We start from the raw sequence: 19917 nt of genomic DNA, 5'->3' as shown, positions 1-19917 counted from the left end.
TGCCATCTTCAAACCATTTACTAGTGCCTTATATTTCACTATATTATTTGTACATGGGAACATCAATCTGTAAGCTTTTGGGATAATGTATCCATTAGGCATGACAAATAAAATCCCTGTGCATGATCCATGTTGTGTGTATGAGCCGTCAAAATAGAGTTTACATGTTGAATTATTAGTATACAAAATGGCTGCATTTGGAAACTCAATGTGCAATGGTTCCTTATCTTGCAAAGGTGCTTCTATTATCCGATCAACGATAACCTGTCCTTTTATGGCCTTCCTATCCACATACTCAATATCAAACTCACTCAAAATCATAACCCATTTGGCCAATCTTCCTGTCAATGTTGCTTTACTAAGGAGATATTTCAGTGGATCTATTTTTGATATGAGTTTCATTGAATGACTAAGCATGTAGTGTCTCAATTTTTGTGTTGCAACGACAATTGCTAAACATGCTTTTTCAATTGTTGTATAGTTCAACTCGTAGTGACCAATGTTCTATTGATGTAATATATTGCTCGTTATTTTTCATTCTGATCTTGTTGTGCTAATAGGGCTCCCAAAGATATTTTGTTGCCGAGATATAGAGCAACAGTGGTTTTCCTTCAATAGGTGACATCAAGATTGGGGGATTTGCTAAGTATTGTTTGATTTGATTGAAATATTTTGCACATGTGTCATCCCAATGATATTTTACATTCTTATGTAACATCTTTGTGAATAGATGACTTCTATCAACGAGTTGTGAAACTAATCTTCTTATAGATTGCAACTTTCCTTGTAATGACCTCAATTGACTGATATTCTTTGGTGGAGGCATTTCCATGATGGATTTCACTTTCATCGGATCCACTTCTATTACTTTTGCTAAAACTATATAGCCTAATAATTTTCCTAATGTCACACCAAATGCACACTTTTTGGGATTGAGGCGAAGACTAAACTTTTCCTATCTTGTGAAGATTTTGTCCAATATGTGTAAGTGATCTCCTCTCTTTAAGGCTTTTCCCAGAATATCATCTACATAATCTTCCATTGTAGTATGCATCATATCATAAAAGATAGTTGTCATTGCTCTTTGATATGTAGCCCTTGCATTTTTTAGGCCAAAGGGCATGACGTTCCAACAGAAAGTACCCCAAGGGAATGTGAAAGTTGTATTATCTTGATCTTCAGGAGCTATTTTTATTTGATTATATATGGAGAATCCATCCATTAGAGAGAACATATCATGCCATGCTATCTAATCTACTATCATGTCAATATTTAGTAAAGGAAAGTCATCTTTCAGGCAAGCCTTATTTAAGTCCCTGAAGTTTGTACATATTCAGATGGTTTTGTCATGTTTTGATATTGGTACAATATTGGAGATCCACTCGACATAATCAATTTCTCTAATAAAGCCAACATCAAGCAGCTTCTTTAGCTCAACTTTCACTAGCAATGCAATGTGTGGATGCATCTTTCTCAATTTTTGTTTCACTAGTTTTACTCTTGGTGCTATGGATAAATGATGCATGATAAGATCCGGATCTAACCCAAGCATGTCTGCGTAGGACCAAGCAAAATTGATTTGATTTTCTTTGAAGAAATTGATATGATCTTGATTTTCCTATTCAGATAATGATGCGACCAAATGAACAATTTTAGGAGTTTGAGTTGTTCGAATATTGACTGGTACTGTTGGTTCAATCAACATTGATGATCTTTCCTGGTAATGCTCAGGGAGAGTATCAAGCCTTTCATCCTCAGGTGCCTCTAGGAGGTTTTCACCATTGGATATGTCCTTTTTTTTTACTTTTTCATGATCTAATGCTTCTAGAGTATGGTTTTCACCATTAGATCTTATTTTTTATTTGTTTATTTCACTTTTGTGACTGAAAGACTTGATACTTCCTTGAGTTAAAGCTACTTTATTGAGTTCCCTGGTGGAATTGGTCATAGGTTCAATTGCATTGAGGTACAAGGGAATGACATGATCATGGGGGAAGGTTTCTAGTTCAGTGGGCCCAGTTTTTTCCTGAACAATGAGTTCGGGATGCTTTAATGGTATAGGATCATTGGGTTCAATGGCAATGAGGGTCCTGATAGCAGTATCATCAAAGGTGGGGATAGTATATCAAGGTCTATAATTTTGCTCTCCTCAAGACTGTCTATGACCCTATTGGAGCAGTTGAGTATGCGTGATTACAATCACATGTCTAGGTTCGGGCAAGGAATGATATAACATGATAGATAACCTTGTTGGAATGATCAATTTGAGATGATAAAAGAGTAAACAATTATTTGTGATGCTAACAATTGTTTCTCTTGCCAAATGTTGTGCATGTTTGGTCGGAATTTCTTACAGTGATAGTTGGAACGAATTCTAGGCAAAAAAGGGTATCCAAAATTGTGCTTAAAATTCCCTAAAAGTGAGTGGAAGTGCTCACTATTTTGGATGTGCTAAATCATATGCGCGACTCTGTTAACCATATGTTCTAGATTGTGATGTGTATGCGCTATTTTGTACCCTAAATGCATTGTTCTAAACTTTATATGCGTTGAACTGTGTTTGGGATACCCTAAACTAGTTTTACATCACATTTGACAGACTAACGATTAGATTCACTAAAACAAGAGTTATATGTGATAGTCTAAGAACTGTATGAGCATAAAGAAATATCATATGCATCACTAGGTGACTCAAATGCACAAGACTGTTTATCATATGCAAAAATCTACTTTATCTGAGTGTTTTGACAGTGATGAACGAGTTTTCTAGATTTTAATGTTTTTGTCTAGCAATGCCTAGATGTCTTTTTAGTGAAGTGATGATAAAAACATAGCAATCACTTGTCTTTCCTAGTCTTCTAAACAAATAATGTATGCCCTAGGCTTTAAAGAAAGCCCAAATTTCCATGGGTATAGAAGAAAGAAGACAAAATCAAGCACAACTACCTATGGAGGATTGGCTTCACTACTACTTCTCAACCCACAACCTGGTACCCTGTTGGCTCACACAACCTTGTCACCCCCTTGATGGCGCCCATGTTTTTAACTTTATGAGAGCTGGTGAAATCCTATTAGGAGCCTTGCAATAAGTAATCAAAAGGGGAGTTCACACTTAAGCTCAAGAGGGACATATGGTGAGTGCCTTCAGGAGAGATTATTCCCCCTCCCTGCACTGAGAGAATAGAAGTGTTCGGAGGTGGACCAGGTGGCTTCTACCTAAAAAGAGGTGCTAGTAAGGGCATCTGTTTGGCACGTTGGGATATAAGCTCACTTAAGAGGTCTCCCAACCTTGAAAACCAAGGTTTTACACACCACAAGGGTACTAGAGGAGATCTATTCCTGAGCACTACCGTCAACCATGATTTTCACCATGATTGCATTTACTTTAGTGTGGGTTGGAAGACTTGGTTTTAGTCATTCCCACTTGGTTTGTTCCCTCTCACTTGGCCTTATGGGCTACTTGGGAGGCGGGCCCTCTAAAGCTAAAATGCACTACTTAAATGAAAAATATCTCCATGGGTTTAGCTTTCTGATCACCCATAAAAGGGGAGAGCATAATAACTACCACTTTGACCTTAAAACACACAAGACAGGCTGAAAATTAACCCCCTAATTAAGCTAGATGCCTATTTTAACAAAATAAAACACATTGTTTTGATTTATTAATTCTTGGACCCACAAAACCTGCAGGAAAACAATTGGTAGTTTGGAAATTTAAGTCCTTGACCTGCGAAAAACGTACCTACAAGCAAGAAAACAAAATTTAGTTTTGGGAAAATCCATTTTCTGACAAATGCATTAAATGCGCTAAAATTTTGATCAATTGCTCTACTTTGGGTATTAAATGCGCTATAGTGAAACTTAAATGTGCTAAAATATAAACTATATGCGCTTTTCTAGAAATCTTATGCATGATTTTGGATGTCGTATGCACGATTCTAGATGTTGTATGCATGATTATAGATGTCGTATGCATGGTTTTGGATGTCGTATGCATGATTCTGGATGTCGTATGCTTGATTCTGGATGTTGTACAACCTATCGACAAAATACTTGCAACTCCTACAATAAAAAGATCAAATACGGACAAATGCATTAAATGCGCTAAAACTTTGGGGTTAGGATTTAATTAGGGTTAGGGTCACAGTTTGATTAGGGTTAGGGTTAAGATTCTAGGGTAAAGTTTAGGTCACAGTTAAGTTTAGGGTTAGGGTTAGTGTAATGATTCATTTAGAGTTAAGGTTAAGGTTAGGGTTCAATTAGGGTTAGTGTTAGGGTTGGCATTACATTTGTTAAACTTGTTACCCATGAAATCTAACCCTAATTCTAATTTTCACTCTAAATATATTTTGATTCTAACATGTTAAATATGACCCTAATATTATTAACCCTAATACTAACAAGTAACTTTAATTAAAACATAACCTTGATCTTAACTCTAACCCTAATTAACCTTACTTAAAACCTAACCTTGATCTTCACATCTATTTAAATTATGTAATTCTAATTCTAAATTAAAATTTTCAATTGAAACTCTAAACCTTAAAGTTTATTGTTTGATTATTGTTTATATAAATAAATTTTAATAAAACCATATATTTTTTTTACAATATGCCTAAAGTTTTCATTAATATAACTTAAATTTGTTCAAATATACTTGACGTAATGACTTAGAAGATACTCGATTCAAAACTCTCAATTAAATGAAAGAAAGGACAACTTTAATCCATAAGAGAAAACGATTTTCCCATTTGAAGGGTGTTTAAGAGCATGTTCCCATGCGGCTGCTTAGCTTATTTTGGATGAATATTTATCTTTACTGCTTATTTTTAAACAAACTTTGTATTAATAGTATTAATGCTAATTTGTGCACTTAAATTTTGAAAACAAAAATAGAAATAAAATCTTAAAAAAAGAGGGAGAGCAAATTGTGGAGCCACGTGACATTTTTTTGCTAATAAGGCTTATTTCCAGCCTCCTTTTTTTCCATGGCTTATTTTTATCTAAATTATTCTTTTTTTCACAATTTTAAAATTGTATGGGAACACTAACTATTTAAAATTAAGCAGAAAATAGAATTTAACAATGGGAACATGAAATAAGAGTGGAGAAACTTTCCAATACTTGTTTATCCAGGGTGTCATGCACAAACAAATCTAATCCAGCTCACATAAAAATCAACCCCCCATTCCTTGGTATTTCCTAGCTGGTTCCTTTGCTGCGATTCGACCACTTCGAAACCCTCAAAATACCGCAGGGAAAGGAGGGAAAGAGCCGACATCCAGCCACGTGGCATGAAGTGCCACAACCCATCCTATGGGTTTCATTTCTTCACCAATGCAGCTCACCCACCTCTTCTTTATTCGCATTCAGCGCAAGGAAAAAGCACCCAAACATGCTGGTGGCGATCTTCATGTCCAGCCCCAAAAATAGAAGGGAAAACATGCCTTTTTAAGCCTTGTTTGAGTAGCCCTACTGAGTTTTTCTAGCAGCAGCTATGGAGCGGCCAAAGAAGCGCAGCAGGGATTTTCGGAGTTGCAATGCTTTGACAGCAGAAGAAATGGAAGCAGCAGATTCTTTGCTAAGGCTTTGTCATTTGGGTTGCTTTTTTTTTCAGTGGGCAATCAGAAGGAAGCGATCTGCCATTGATAGAGGTGGCTTTAGTGATAACAACATTACCCACCAATCCAAACTGGCCAACAGAAGTCCCTTGATGGCGCTTGGTTTATCCTGGAGTGAAAGTGATGAGTTTGATGAGAGGGCAGGTGGATTGCCACCGTCTTCAAAGGTAAGCGGGTCTTTATGATTTACTAGGATTTGAATTGGGTTGGTTTGATTTTTTTTTTGTTAATGGTGATAATGGGTATTGAGCGATTTGAGTTGTTTATAATGGGTTTGGGGTGTTGTCTGAATTGTATGTTTTGTAGTGTTTTTCAGAAAACTTTGAATCTGCTATAAGTCATGTTAAAATATAGGGTTTGAGATTTTCAACTTTTGAATTGGTTCTGTGTTTTCTCTTAGTTTTTTGAATTGGGTGTGAGATTTTTCTTAGTGTTTGAGTTGGGTTTGAAATTCTGCAGGATATGAGTGTAAAAAAATCATCCCGGAGAAGGCTACCTAAGAAAAAGGTTGGTATCCATATATATGAACTTTTGAGTGACAAAATATACATTTTTGCAGCACTTATTATTTTTGCATGCACTTGCATTTATACATTCCCATTTTGAATCTACAGAATTTTGCGTTCATGTGTGCATTAAATATTCCTCTCTTTTTGGAAAGGTAAGAGATCTTCTACATGACTAACATTTAGATTTTGATGAGTGCAGACACATAAGGAACTGAAACACATGGTGAACACACTCTCTTCAGAAAAGAGTAGATTGAAAAAGGTTGGCTTGTTTATCACTTGTTTTTACTTTAGTTTAATTTTTAAATAAGTACCATCTCTTGATGTATCTGAACAAGTTTATTTGACTAGTTTTGATCAGAGGAAATGTTTCTCATGGGTACTATGTTTTGGATCAGGAGGAAGAGCAACTGATGAAAACCTATCAGGAGCTACAGGAGTGGAACCATCATTTAAAATCACAGGTACAACCTGGTATTTGACTGTCATTTTCATTAATTTTGCTTTTGCAAAGAGTTGAGGAAATAAGGAATTACACTTTTACTGAGAGATGGCTGCATGTGGTTTTTGCAGTTGGCAGCATGCCTTAATCAAAGACAAGAGCAAAAGTTGCTCTCCACTCCCCAGCCAACACCATTTGATAGGGGCTCAAACCATGGTACAGAAACTTTTGTTTCTATTAAAGATTCATCAAGGCATAATGAATATGACTCACCTGACCATTTTGTTGGCACACTTGCTTTAAGCACCGTGTATGACGGACCTCTACATGTTGGAGTGTCTGTGTGTTGACATGAACCTGAATTTTCATTTGGGTTTGAGAATGGGGACTCTTTAAGACCTTCCAAATTTAAATGCTCCCTACTGTTGATTAGTCATACCAGATTTGAATGCTCATACTGAAGCCATGCGTAATATAGTTCCAAATGGATTCCATAAAAAATGTTTCTTTGAGCGAACAAAGTTGTTGCTATTGAAGCAAGGAGGCGGTAGATAGATCTTACCAGAGTCAAATATGCCCATATGTGTAAGGTTCAAACTAAGCAAGGGCTACTATGTATTGCATTAAAATTTCAGATATCAAATTTGATGTGTACAAGAATTCATGCATGCTTCTAAAATCTTCTCTCATCAACAAAAGATTTTGAAGTGTAGGTTGAGTTCTTGGTTTGATTCTCACTGTCCAGAGTTTTGTAGATTGGAATTAGTCTATTAGATTCCAAATAGTGCTGTATAGTTGGCTAAATAGAAATTAAATTAATTGATTGAATTTAGTGGGAACTATTCAAGGACCTAGGCAGTAGACACATTAGTTTAATGCTGGTTAAGGTGAATGGTAGTTGCAAATGGTGCAACCTTGCTGGTTATGATCTTTGCATTCAGTTGAAAGGAGAGGATATAGATTTTTTGTAGATATTTGACAAAGCATGCATATTGTTAATCAATATCATGATATGACAAAGTTGTCTTCACATGTGCTGCCCATTACAGTACGTAGGTAGCATCTAGCAACGCATTGCAAGTTTGGGCATAAATTTATGCTTTGTATACAAACTTTCTTCTCTCTCAATCAACTAGATTTCAAAGGGTATAAATAAGATCTTCAGATTCCTTAATTTGTATTCTAATTACCAATTTTGTTTTTCACAATTTGTGAGAAAATATGGGCATTGCAAGAGAGGCGCAATTCACTTGTGCTGCCCATTACAGTATGTAGGTAGCATCTAGCAATGAATTGCGAGTTTGGGCATAAATTTATGCCTTGTATATGAACTTTCTTCTCTCTCAATCCACTAGAGTTCAAAGGATATAAATAAGATATTCAGATTCCTTATTTTGTATTCTATTACCAATTTTGTTTTTCACAATTTGTGAGAAAATATGGGCATTGCAAGAGAGGCACAAATGAAAATGTTGTAAGAAATAAGATTGTATGCACCTAGGAGATCTGGTCTCCGTTCTAGCATCATCTCATAAAGTTCAGTGCATTTTTATATTTGATTCCAAGGAGTATACACTTCTTTGCCTATTGATCATGCAAGTTTTAATTTTGTATTTTTTATTTTCTATTCATTAATTGAAATCTCACCGACATATTATTTTTAGTTTGAGGGGAGATCTAATGCTTGAAGATTGCTTCTAGGTACTTGATAATTGAGTACTTATCTCAAGTTTGTTTATGGATTCAAATTACAGTTTAAACTGATGTATTGATTGCCTACTGATCACTTAATCGAACTTTACACATCTGGACATAATTGACTCTTGTAAGCACTATTTGCCACCTCCTTGTTTTTTCAGCAACAACTTTGTTCCTTGAAAGAAGCGTTTCTTCATGAAAACCATGTGGAACTATATCACATATAGGTTCAGTAGGAGGATTCAAATCTGGTAGGCCTAAAAAACAGGAGGGATCCATGGCAGGTCTCGAATAGCCCTCATTCTCAGACCCAGGCACTCCAACATGCAGAGGTTCAACTTACACAATGCTTACAACCATTGTGCCAACAAATGGTCAGATGAGTCATGTTCATTATGCCTTGATGAACCATCAAAAAAATTTAATAAAGGATAAAAATCAAGGAGATCAAATGTTTGAATAAGAGATTGCAGGCTTTGGATTATTCTCCATTATTTTCACTTCATTCTACACAGTATTATTTGACCAATTGGTTGAGGTCAACTAAGAGTATACTTATGATATAAGGTGCGTGCAATGAATGACTTTGAATCACATCCATGCTACTAAAATTCATAAATTATGGGTGCTAGGAAACAATATTTCTTTGATTTGCAGCATCTTGCTTGTCCCGTTTCCTTCCAATGGAGATGGTATGATACGTAGAATTTGGTTTGTCATTTATTTAGGTAATTAAATTTTAATCACCCAGTTTGATTTCTAATTGTCCTTCTCCTACTGGACTAGGTTTTGCTTTGGCATTTTGTATGGCACTTGTTGTGTGGATGTTTAATTCATTTCTTAATTATGATGATGCAGAGTGAAATTCCTTGAAATTTTGATTTGAAATCTTTGTACAGCAATCTGCTACCAATTTACTCCCTGGCAAGCTAGTTTAATATTCTGCCCTTGCTTGCCACCGAAGAACTCTACTGAGACAATGATAAGCTGTTCTGCCCTGACGTTATGTCATAACTTTTAAAGTTTGTGTACTCCAAGAAGAATTTGACACCCGTTTAGGTGTATTGGGCAAGTACCTTCACAATGCTGTCACTGTCATCGTCAACATCTAAGTGTGTCCAACCACAATAGTGAGATCTGCCCTATAAAGATACATCTCTTATAGACAATTATATGAAAAAACAATCCTCTTGTGGGCCTGACGGTGAAAGTGTGACCTCTACAGGAGCATACGTTCAACTCCAGTGAAGGATAATTTACGAGTATCTTGTTGAGTAATATGTAAGGTAATGGAAAAACAATACCTCTTGCATGCACAGAAGGGTCTTATGCACCAAAGCAGTAGTCTTGCTCAGCAGGGGACCTAAAAACTACCTTAATTGTTAATTGATAAGTAGGAGGTATTTTCCACAGCAAGTCAAACTACCTTATGTACATATCAACCACCCTAAGTGGAAAATACCTCCTACTTATCAACTACCTTAATGTTTATGTACATACAACTTTGAGGAACTTAAAACCCTTGAATGCGATTTAACATGACTAATGACTCTGGTAACTATGCTGTATTCTTTAATATAATGACTATTGATTTGAAAAATCCAGATTGAAATTTTGGAAATAGGGAGATTTATTCATAAAGACTACAAAAGGTACCATAAAAACCAAAAGATCATTAGAATTTTCAAAGATTTTCTCTAGCTTGTGTGGCCAAGAAAAAGTTCCAAACAATGAAAATCAGAATCTTATCAAAAGACTGGCAGTTAGCGAAGCAAGAAGGCTGCATTCTTGCACCAATGTCACCTCTCTTCAGGTGATTAGTAAGCAACCAATACATCAGTTAAGATTAAAATTTCAGATGTTAAATTTAATGTGTGCAAGAAATCATGCATGCTTTTTAAGAATTCTTCTCTCATCAACAAAAGATTTTGCTGTGTAGGTTGATTTCTCGGCTTGATTCAATAAGTCTGGAGTCTTGTAGAATTGAATTAGTCTATTAGATGTCAAAGAATGGTGCATTGTTGGCTAAATAGGATTTAAATGAACTGAACCCACTTGGAACTATATCACACATAGCTTCAGTAGGAGCATTTAAATCTGGTAGGCTTACAAAATAGGAGGGTTACAAGGAGGTGGCCGATAGAGCTTACACGAATCAAATATGTCCAGACCTGTAAAGTTCAATCAAGGTGAATTATGCAAGGGCTACTCTGAACTGCATTGAAATTTGAAAAAAAGGTTAAGCACTACAATCATTGTGTACTTTAATTGATACAGTCCTTGAAGAATTTGAAAAATAGGCAACGGATTCATAATGAAATTACCCCCCCCCCCCAATTTGTTTCCAAGTCTATTGTATTAAACTTTGTGCAAATTTTCAATACTTTCAGAAGGGCAGATGTCATATACATTTCAAATCCAATTGCTGCCTCCGAATTCTACACTGAATGATAAATTACTGAATGAGTAATTAGTTATTAATAGCTTTCGGATTACACAAATGACCTGGGTGGCTGCTCATGCTGGTTGAACTACAAACCAACATAGCAGTGGAAGAACAATGAATGAAACATTTACAGCAAAGCTATACATTCTACGATTTATTTATTCAATTTCAACTTTGTATATTGCTAAAGCAGCTTGATTTTATGTGAACTGTTACCTTTATGTGATGCGACTCATTACTTCAGCATTAACAAATTATTTGGGATTTGTCTTCCTAGTATTTGTTTCTATAAAATGTCTACCAACAACATTGGGTTTGTATCTGGTTCAAGATCTTCATCAAAAGCAGATGTTAAAGAATGCCAGGTATGAGTTTCACTGAAATTTATTACTTAAGGTTTTTATTGGCAGGTATAATCAGTTAAAGACATTTATGTGGGGCCATGTATCCTACTGTATTATGTGTGAATTCTTATTGTTGTTTGGAATAATTACTTCAGGCTAATGAGGAGGGTAAGCTGGTTGCTCAGTCATCCAGAAGCATTTTATCTACCACTGTAGAAGGAGATATCAGCTGATAGACATGAATATGTAAAGGTATGCTGAGATTTGGATTGGACTGACATTAAGCATAATCATTGCTTTATTCAATTAACAATGAATGGCTGCACCATAAAACAGCTTACACAATCCATGTTCTTTTCCAAGACACAGAGTTCTGAACTGCACTCTTGTTGTTTTCTGCAGGAAAAATTTGAGTTAAATAAAAGGAATCTAAAGTTTTACACTGGAAATCTTCACTCCCGATCAAATTCACAATCATTGCTTTATTCAATTAACAATGAATGGCTGCACCATAAAACAGCTTACACAATCCATGTTCTTTTCCAAGACACGGAGTTCTGAACTGCACTCTTGTTGTTTTCTGCAGGAAAAATTTGAGTTAAATAAAAGGAATCTAAAGTTTTACACTGGAAATCTTCACTCCCTATCAAATTCACAATCATTTCTTTATTCAATTAACAATGCATTGCTGCACCATAAAACAGCTTACACAATCCATGTTCTTTTCCAAGACACAGAGTTCTGAACTGCACTCTTGTTGTTTTTGGCAGGAAAGATTTGAGTTAAATAAAAGGAATCTAAAGTTTTACACTGGAAATCTTCACTCCCTATCAAATTCAAGGAAAGTAACAAGTTCCACAGGGAAGGAAAAGCCAAAGACATTCTAACCTGCAGGATGGAGAATGCAACTTTTTAAGTTTCTCCTTGATTTAACAGCAGGTAAGAAAGAAATTCAAACTTTCAAGGAGGCGGCTCAAGTGCATCATCACTAATGGGAAGCTGTGGGGGATGTCAAAAAGTACCCAGAACAGTAAAGCAAAAAGATAGAACAGCAGAGCAGTAAACAGCTAGAAAGGAATAGAAAACAGAGTAAATAATTGAAACAAAACTAAACAGCTAAAAAGGAATAAAAAACAGAGTAAATATTAAATAGTCTGCAAGGGATTAAATCGGTAAGCAGCTTGCTGTATAAAGATTGCAAATTATTAAATAGTCTGCAAGGGATTAAATCGGTAAGCAGGTTGCTGTATCAAGATTTCAAATGAAAATTTGAATGAATTTCACTCAAATAATTTAAGAAATGAATTGAATATCCACACCAGTAGGCCCAATGGAGAGCAAGCTGGGTGTTCTGAATTTAACTAAAATAAATTATAAATCAATTTCTATGAACCATAACATCTGATTGGAAGGGAACAGGGCAAGCAAGATGTTGTCAATGGGAGGGAATTTAAAGATTTTGATTTCACGCAATCTATACACTAAATTGCTCAAGTATAATACTGCTTGGAATGAAGTAAATATAGAGCGTAAATCCTAATCCTGTTCTCACTTACTGAAATTGTATCTCCTTGATTCTCATATTAATGACCCCAAAAATTGAAAACAAACTAATATAATGTGTGATTTTATATGACTTGGGCATTTTGACAGCAAATTAGTATTTTAACGTAGGCTGATAATTATCAGACAGAGAAAAAAATAATAATGGGCAGAGTAAATGAAATGAAAAGTATATGATAACATTATTCATTTCTGGATTGCACTGTGTAATATGATGAAAAATATTACACAGTGCAAATCAGAATTGAATAATGTTAATATTATGGACTGTGGCATTACATGACTTTAATTAAGTATAGAATAAACAGAGATCAACATGAATTACAATATAGTGGGTCATATGCACACTTCCTGCTTGAAAGATAAAATTAAGAAATTAAAAAGAAGGCTGCCAATCAGGAGGTTAAGAAAACTCACATTAATAAAGGGAGATCCTCCATGAATTGTGTGTGTTGGGGCTGATTGAAGGATGTGCCAGTGATTTTATGTGTTCTCTGAGATGCAGGAGAAGGATTCTACTACTGCGTTAAAGCAAAGGTCTTTGGATCATTTTTTTAAACCACTCTGATTTCAGGTTGGTTTTTGTTTGTTTAGAGTCTTGTGTCTCTTGTTCTTTGTTCTTTCCGAATTGTTGGACTGTTATTTGGCATTCTATTGGGCTTAATGCTCAATCTTTCTCTCTATAAAAGGGCCAGGCCCTTTCTAAATTTAATAAATCATTTATGATACCATAAAATATTAATAAATTATACATTAAGCTTTGTAAATGATATTAAGAATCACTAATGTTAAACTACTTTTCTAATAAGTTAATATCTTTTAAAAAGAAAATATATTCTCATTTCATGATTATCTTTTATGTTTTTTCTTTTAATTTTTTTTAAACAAAGAATCTCCATGATACAGAATGTCTTTTAAGTTATTATTAATAATAATATGTTTTTATTTATAATAATTATATATTCCTACTAATAATAATCATATGTAATAATTTTATAATAATTTACAATGGTGTATGTATAAGGATACATGTATTCAGTCATTAGTTAGTATCATTATCATATGGATGTAATCCTCGATAACATTTTTTTTAGGCCCAATATTATTATAAGTATTTTGCTAGAATATTTCAGTTTTGTTTTTATAAATAAATTTATTAACATTTTTCTAATAGTAATTAAATTAATAAAAAAATTACTTTTGTAAATGTATAATTAAATTCAATTCCTTATTTTAAAATATAAGATGAAAATTAAAATTTGTGTGAAACCATTTAAAACAAGGAAGAAGAAAATTTTAGACTTTTAATACTTAAATAGTAGAAAAATTATAAATTCTCTTTAAATAAGATCATGGAGTTTTCCATTTTTATACTATGTAATCATAAACAAATTGTTAATTTTCTCTTTAAATAAAAATTATGTCTAGAGGCATTCTACAATGATATATGGGCTTTAAGAACTTGTATAAAGAATAACTCCCTTCTTTACAAATGCTTGAAGCATCTCGTCTATTGAAATTGTGAAATATGTTTACGGACTGATCTCTTGTCTATTGAAATAGTGAAATATATTTAAAGACTGCTACAAATTTTTGTATACTATCTTCGTGATTGGTAGTTTTGAAGTGTTCTAACCTATGACCAAAATATATATAGACATTATATTTAATTTACTTACAGGTATGTATTGTTTATATGATATGTGGTTTGATTATTCTTCATGGCAGTAAGGACTATAAGTGAAGATGTTTGTATTGCAAAGGCCTTGTGAGATTTGCATAAAGAGACAAGGATCATAGGTTGGGTGCAAGCCCTTATGCAAGTTTGGTGATCTTTTAGATTATGGTTTTGTTGCATTTATTTACTTATGATTCAATATTTAGAGTCATGAAATGACATCTTTCAATTAAGTTAGTACATTGACTGTGGCAACTTAACCAAAGGAATTTTTAACCAAAGGAATTTTGTAGCCTAATAGGAAGCCATTGATTGTTTTAACTCATTAATGAAAAGGAAAATGGTTTATAAATCTATAAGTTTGTGCTTTCTTATATTTAAGTTTGTAGATGAATGTTTAGTATGTTTTATTGGAATGTTGGAAGAACTTGAATTTTATGAATTGTTTTCTTTGAATGGAAACCGCATAATCTCTCTTTGGCTTAGATTTATTTGATTAATCTACTCATAAAATTATAGGAAACAATAATTGAATAATTTTATACACACAAGATTGAAAGTTGAGCATTTTAATTTGAAAAGTGAAAATAGAACAACCTCTAGGAAGTGAAGATTAAAATTAGAGAAACCTCTATAAATACAAAGCAAAAATTGTGAAGGATGTGATAAGTTGAGCCAATGTAAAGAGAACATTTAAATATTTTTTTCTTTGTTAAATTTGTTAATTTTTTTGGGACGATGCTCCTATCATTCAAATCTTAGTTATTTAATCCCCAAAAGAATTTTAAGAATAAGATGACATAATTTCTCCTTCTTGGAATGAGTTGAATCTTGCTTTGTTATAGAATGGCATAATGGATGGCCACTTAATATGTATGTTCTCATGAGTTGTAATAAATAGTATTTTACTATTTTTTACATCTTTACATACATGTTAATTGCTACCAACTTAATGCGGTGTAAGGTTTTTTCTATCAGATAAAAAATATATACCATTATTTGCAAGGTAGACTAAAGTGGGGGCTCTAACCAATTTTTTGCTACGACAAAGTTTTCTCTTTGGGCTTTTGTGTGCACATTTGAGATAAGGTACCTTTATGCCACGGAAAGGTAGATTTTTTTTCCTCTATATAATTGTCTCCATTTAGGATCCTTTTAATAGTATGTTGTAAGGTAGATTGCATGTATTTTAGATCCATTCATTTCATGTTGTGATAGATTATGCTTCTCTAATGAATTTTTTATATTAGTATATCAAATGTTTTTTTTTTTCTTTTGTGATGATTTTTTTAAAATAAATGAAATGATGATAACCTTAGAATAATTATTAATCTTAACTCACATTAAATTGCTTCTATAGTAATTTAAATGTAAAATATTAAATCAAATATCCAAGGGTTTATAATGAATTAGATAGTATGATTAAAAATATCTTAACTCAAATAACATAAATAATAATTTGAAGTGGGTAAAATTTGGATATCATAATTAAGGTTGGGATTAGAAGTAGAGTTAGAATTATAATTCTAACTATGGTTAGTGTTAGTGTAGAGTTATGTTTACAATTAGGGTTAAGTTAATAAGTATAATTAGAGTTAGGGTTGGTGTTAAATTAGGGCTAGGGTTTAATTAGGGCTATCACTATTACAATGAAGGTTGGGTATAAGATTCCATTAAGGTTACTAATAAGTTTAGGGTGAGGGTATAATCAGGGTTAGGGCTAGGATTCAATTAAGGTTGGGATTTATTAGGGTTAAGATTCAATTAGAGTTAGGGTTAATGTTTAATTATGGTTAGGATTAATTAGGGTTAAGATTCAATTAGAGTTAGGGTTAATGTTTAATTATGGTTAGGATTAAGTAATCTTGGGGTTAGGGTTCAATTAGGGTTATTGTTCATGTAGAGACACGTTTATGGTTCAATTAGGGTTAGCACCAAGGTTAGGTTTAGGGTAAGTGTTCAATTAGAGTTAAGTTTAGGGTTAGAGTCTAACTAGGGCAAGGGGTAGGGTTATGGTTCAGTTAGGGTTAAGATTTAATTATAGTTTAGAGGTATGGTTCAATTAGGGTTTAATCAAGACTTATTTAGGATTAAGGTTAGGGTTTGACTAGGGTTTAAGTCTAATTAGGGTTAATATTTGGGTTCATTAAGGGTCAGGTTTAAGATTGGGGTTCTTTTAGTGTTAGGGTTAGAGTTCAATAAGGGTAACTATTCAATTAGGGTTAGGGTTAACATTCTATGATAGAGCTTGGGGTTAAGGTTAGGGTCAATTAGGGTTCAAATAGGGTTATGATTAAGACTCAATAAGGGTTCAATTAGAGTTACATTTTAATTAGGGTTTATGTTTAGGGTTAAGGTTTAATTATTCTTAGGGTGAATTAGGGTTAAAATTAAGGTTAGGATTCAAATAAGATTAAGGTTTAATTAGGGTTAGGGTTTAATTAAGGTTAGAGTTTAATTAGGGTTAGGGTTATGCATGAGTTATGGTTATGGTTCCATTAGGGTTAGGATTTAATTAAGGTTAGGGATAGGGGTAAGAATTAATTAAGGTTGGGGTTAAGGTTAGGTTAGGATTTAATTAGGGTTGGGGATAGGGGTAGGAATCAATTAGGGTTGGGGTTAATTAGGGTTAGGGTTAGGGTTCAATCAATGTTATTATTAGGATTTTAAGGTTAAGGTTGTTAGTGTGAATAAGGTTTTGGCCTAACTAATTCCTTAGCATGAACCTATTCACATGTTAACTTAGGTCCCAAGCATCTTTCTAGAAGTTAATAATTAAATGGGGGCTTGTATCTCATTTATTTATTATATACCAGGTTAATTAATATTTGTTTTAATATTTTCTCTCATAACATAGGATTAAGAAACGCATCAACATCTTGTTTAATCCCATAACTTACCTTGCCTATATAAGTAAGGCTACTATACGCTATAACATATATCATAGATCTTAATATTAAGCAAGTTCTTTTATTGCATACTCTCTTGTGGAAGGCTTCTTTATTTTTGTAGGTGATTTTGGTGTGATGAGATCATTTTAACTTCCTACATGATATTAGAGTCATGGCCTTGCAAAACCTTTCTTGGATTTGAGAGTAGAACTATTGTTTTTGATTAAGTTAAAAACATGTTTTTAAGGGACCCGAAACCCTGTACAAAGTAGGTTTAATAGGGAGGACCTGAAACCCATAACTAAAAATATTCAGGATTATCCACAAAACAAAGCGGAACAAACACGAGACAGATCAAAGCCAAGAAAAGGGAATCTAAGCAGTCTGACCCCTCCAGAAAGAAAAGTTGTCTGACAAATAAGAACATATGCATGGAAAGTCTACAGGCAGTTTGAACAACAGGTACCCCCAACCAGGAGCAACCAACCAACATTAGGATTTCCCTTTGGATCCCTTCTTTTGGGATCTAAGGGTCATATCAAAAGAAGATGAAGACCTTTTAGAATGTTTGCTTTTAACCGAAATCCAACCTTCTTCAACCTTAGCAACCTCAGCTTGCCAAACCAGCGAATCCAACCCAGGAAACCCAACATCCTAGGAGATACCAACAGACCTCGAAAAGCCAGCAGGACTAGCAGAGCCAAGGCTAGGTACATCACTGGAAGACAAGACAAACAATGAGACAGCTCCAGCTGAAGCTATAGAAGCAGAAGTAGACAAAGGGGCAGTACCAGCAGACGAACCCACAAGAATCTTATCACATCCAGCAACAGGGGCAACTCTAGTAGACAAATTAGAACCAACAGTTGGTTCAGAAGGAATCGAAGCAGGAACACCATTTGAGACGCCAGCTAAAGGGACAACACTAACAAGGACCTTGGGGGAAAATCCAGTAGAATCTACCACATGCACTTTAGAGCCATTAATGGGAAGATCCTACCCAACCATCTGAGAAGAACTCTTGAATACTGTATAATGTTGAGAAGAGGCACCTTTCCACCATGAAGAGGGCTTCTTCACTTTAACTCTCTCTAAATCACATTTAATCGCGAGATGCCCAGTCTTGAAGCATCTTCTACATCTGAAGAGAATCCCTTCATAATCCAAAGATTGAATCTAGAAACCCTTGGGAGTCGAAAGTTTGATCTCTGTTGGCAGCCCCTTAGAAGCATCAATATCTACCGAAATACGTGCATAGGTAGAATGAAGGATATCAGGGGACTCCACATCCACCATCAGAAAATCTCCCAAAGCCTCACCCACTTCCTCAAGGAGTTGGTCCACCCAAAAATGAAGTGGGAGGTTGGAGAGTCTAACCCAAATCTACATTTTACAGGAGGATTCAGATGAGGAGTTGAAATCCTCATGCCAGGGCTTAATCATCAACGGGAAGCGATTCTCCCAAGTAAAAAAATGTTCACATAGAATAATCTTTCTATCCACTAGTTTTTCAAACTTAGCAATAAAAAAACCTTTGACCAAAGGGAAAATTTGAACCGAATCCGAAATGAGGGGTTCCTAGTGCTTAGAGATCCATTCATGGAGTCCCAGAAGGTTGGGCCAAAAACCCCTAAACTGACATATAATCGCAAGAGAAGAAAGATTAGAGACAATCTGATCAATCACATTAACCATCTCTTCTTCCAAATTAATAGAAATAGACTGACAAAGAGGAAAAGGCTTAGAGTCAGCATAAGCAGGTCCCTTACCCCCTCTAGAAGCAAGACGATCCACATAAGAACCCCTAGAAGCCCCGAAAGCAGAGCAAGCCACTCTGGAAACCCCTAAAGCAAAACCACCATCCACAACAGGGGCGTCTAGCCGCATCGCATCAAGAGCATCACGATCCACGAGAGCATCAGCCATAGGAGGACCATCGCCATTAGATCGGGAAGAGGCCTCCAAACAACTAAGGGAGAAATGGCCAGAGGCAGTCGGGCGGGAGTTCTGAGTGGCAGACATTTTTTAAAAATTATACAAAGCAGAGTAGAGATATTGTTAAATGAGAGATCTTGGTGATTTTTAGTAAAGTTAGGTATGCTTTTCTTTTGTATCATGTGGTGACTTGGACAATAAAAAAGCTTGAAAAATGACTTGATTTGAGGTTTCCTTTTTGTGGATTTTCATTGCAAGTTCATATTGGAGTGTGTTAGACAAACTATAAGCTCACCATTGAATATAAGGAGTCAAAGAAAGTTAATTTTGTCCAAATTGGGCTTGTGAGGCTAAATCTACAAGGGTTTGAAGTTGGGAGGTGGTTTCCAGGTCTTGGATGTAGCTAAATTTTTGGAGCACTTTGGACCAAAATAGATCCCGCCATTTTGTTTGGAAGGCTCAAAAACCCTAAGATCATATGTCAAATCATGAAAATCAGAGACTTTTACCCCAATCCCCCCGAATTTTTTTCATCCTAATCAACATTTTTGTATGAAATTTGTATGATCCATACCATCTACATGCATTAGCATCGTTGGGGTATGTAGTCAGTATGTAGTCATAAGGAATATTCTCTATGCTTCAACATCTTTTTTGGCATATTTTATAGAATATTGCATTGTTGATGTCTAGGCTGCATCATCCTATGTAAGCTTGGTACAACCTCTTGCATTTGTGACATGTTTTTGGTAGCCCTATGTTGGCCTTGCATCACTCAGCTACAATTTTT

At 34.6% G+C, this 19917-nt stretch overlaps 1 protein-coding gene across 1 annotated transcript; it reads left to right on the top strand.

Moving 5' to 3' along the window:
* The first annotated feature begins 5142 nt into the window (after positions 1-5142).
* LOC131054723 (uncharacterized) lies at positions 5143-8864 on the top strand. Its single transcript, XM_057989303.2, has 5 exons — positions 5143-5788; positions 6081-6128; positions 6330-6392; positions 6529-6594; positions 6704-8864. Exons 1-5 carry the CDS (start codon positions 5498-5500, stop codon positions 6920-6922), a joined length of 687 nt encoding a protein of 228 aa, XP_057845286.1. The 5' UTR covers positions 5143-5497; the 3' UTR covers positions 6923-8864.
* The last annotated feature ends 11053 nt before the right edge of the window (positions 8865-19917 follow it).

This window comes from Cryptomeria japonica, chromosome 5 (genome assembly GCF_030272615.1).
Source record: "Cryptomeria japonica chromosome 5, Sugi_1.0, whole genome shotgun sequence".
Taxonomy (NCBI): Eukaryota; Viridiplantae; Streptophyta; class Pinopsida; order Cupressales; family Cupressaceae; genus Cryptomeria; species Cryptomeria japonica.
The sequence above is the reverse complement of the archived record's forward strand: the minus strand, read 5'-3'. Positions and strand labels throughout refer to the sequence as shown.

Bases quoted from the DNA above. Each gene is read 5' to 3' on its own strand.
- LOC131054723 (XM_057989303.2), top strand. From the start codon at position 5,498: ATGGAGCGGCCAAAGAAGCGCAGCAGGGATTTTCGGAGTTGCAATGCT. The intron at 6,129-6,329 runs GTTGGTATCCAT...TGATGAGTGCAG, and splicing joins GAAGGCTACCTAAGAAAAAG to ACACATAAGGAACTGAAACA. The intron at 6,595-6,703 runs GTACAACCTGGT...TGGTTTTTGCAG, and splicing joins ACCATCATTTAAAATCACAG to TTGGCAGCATGCCTTAATCA.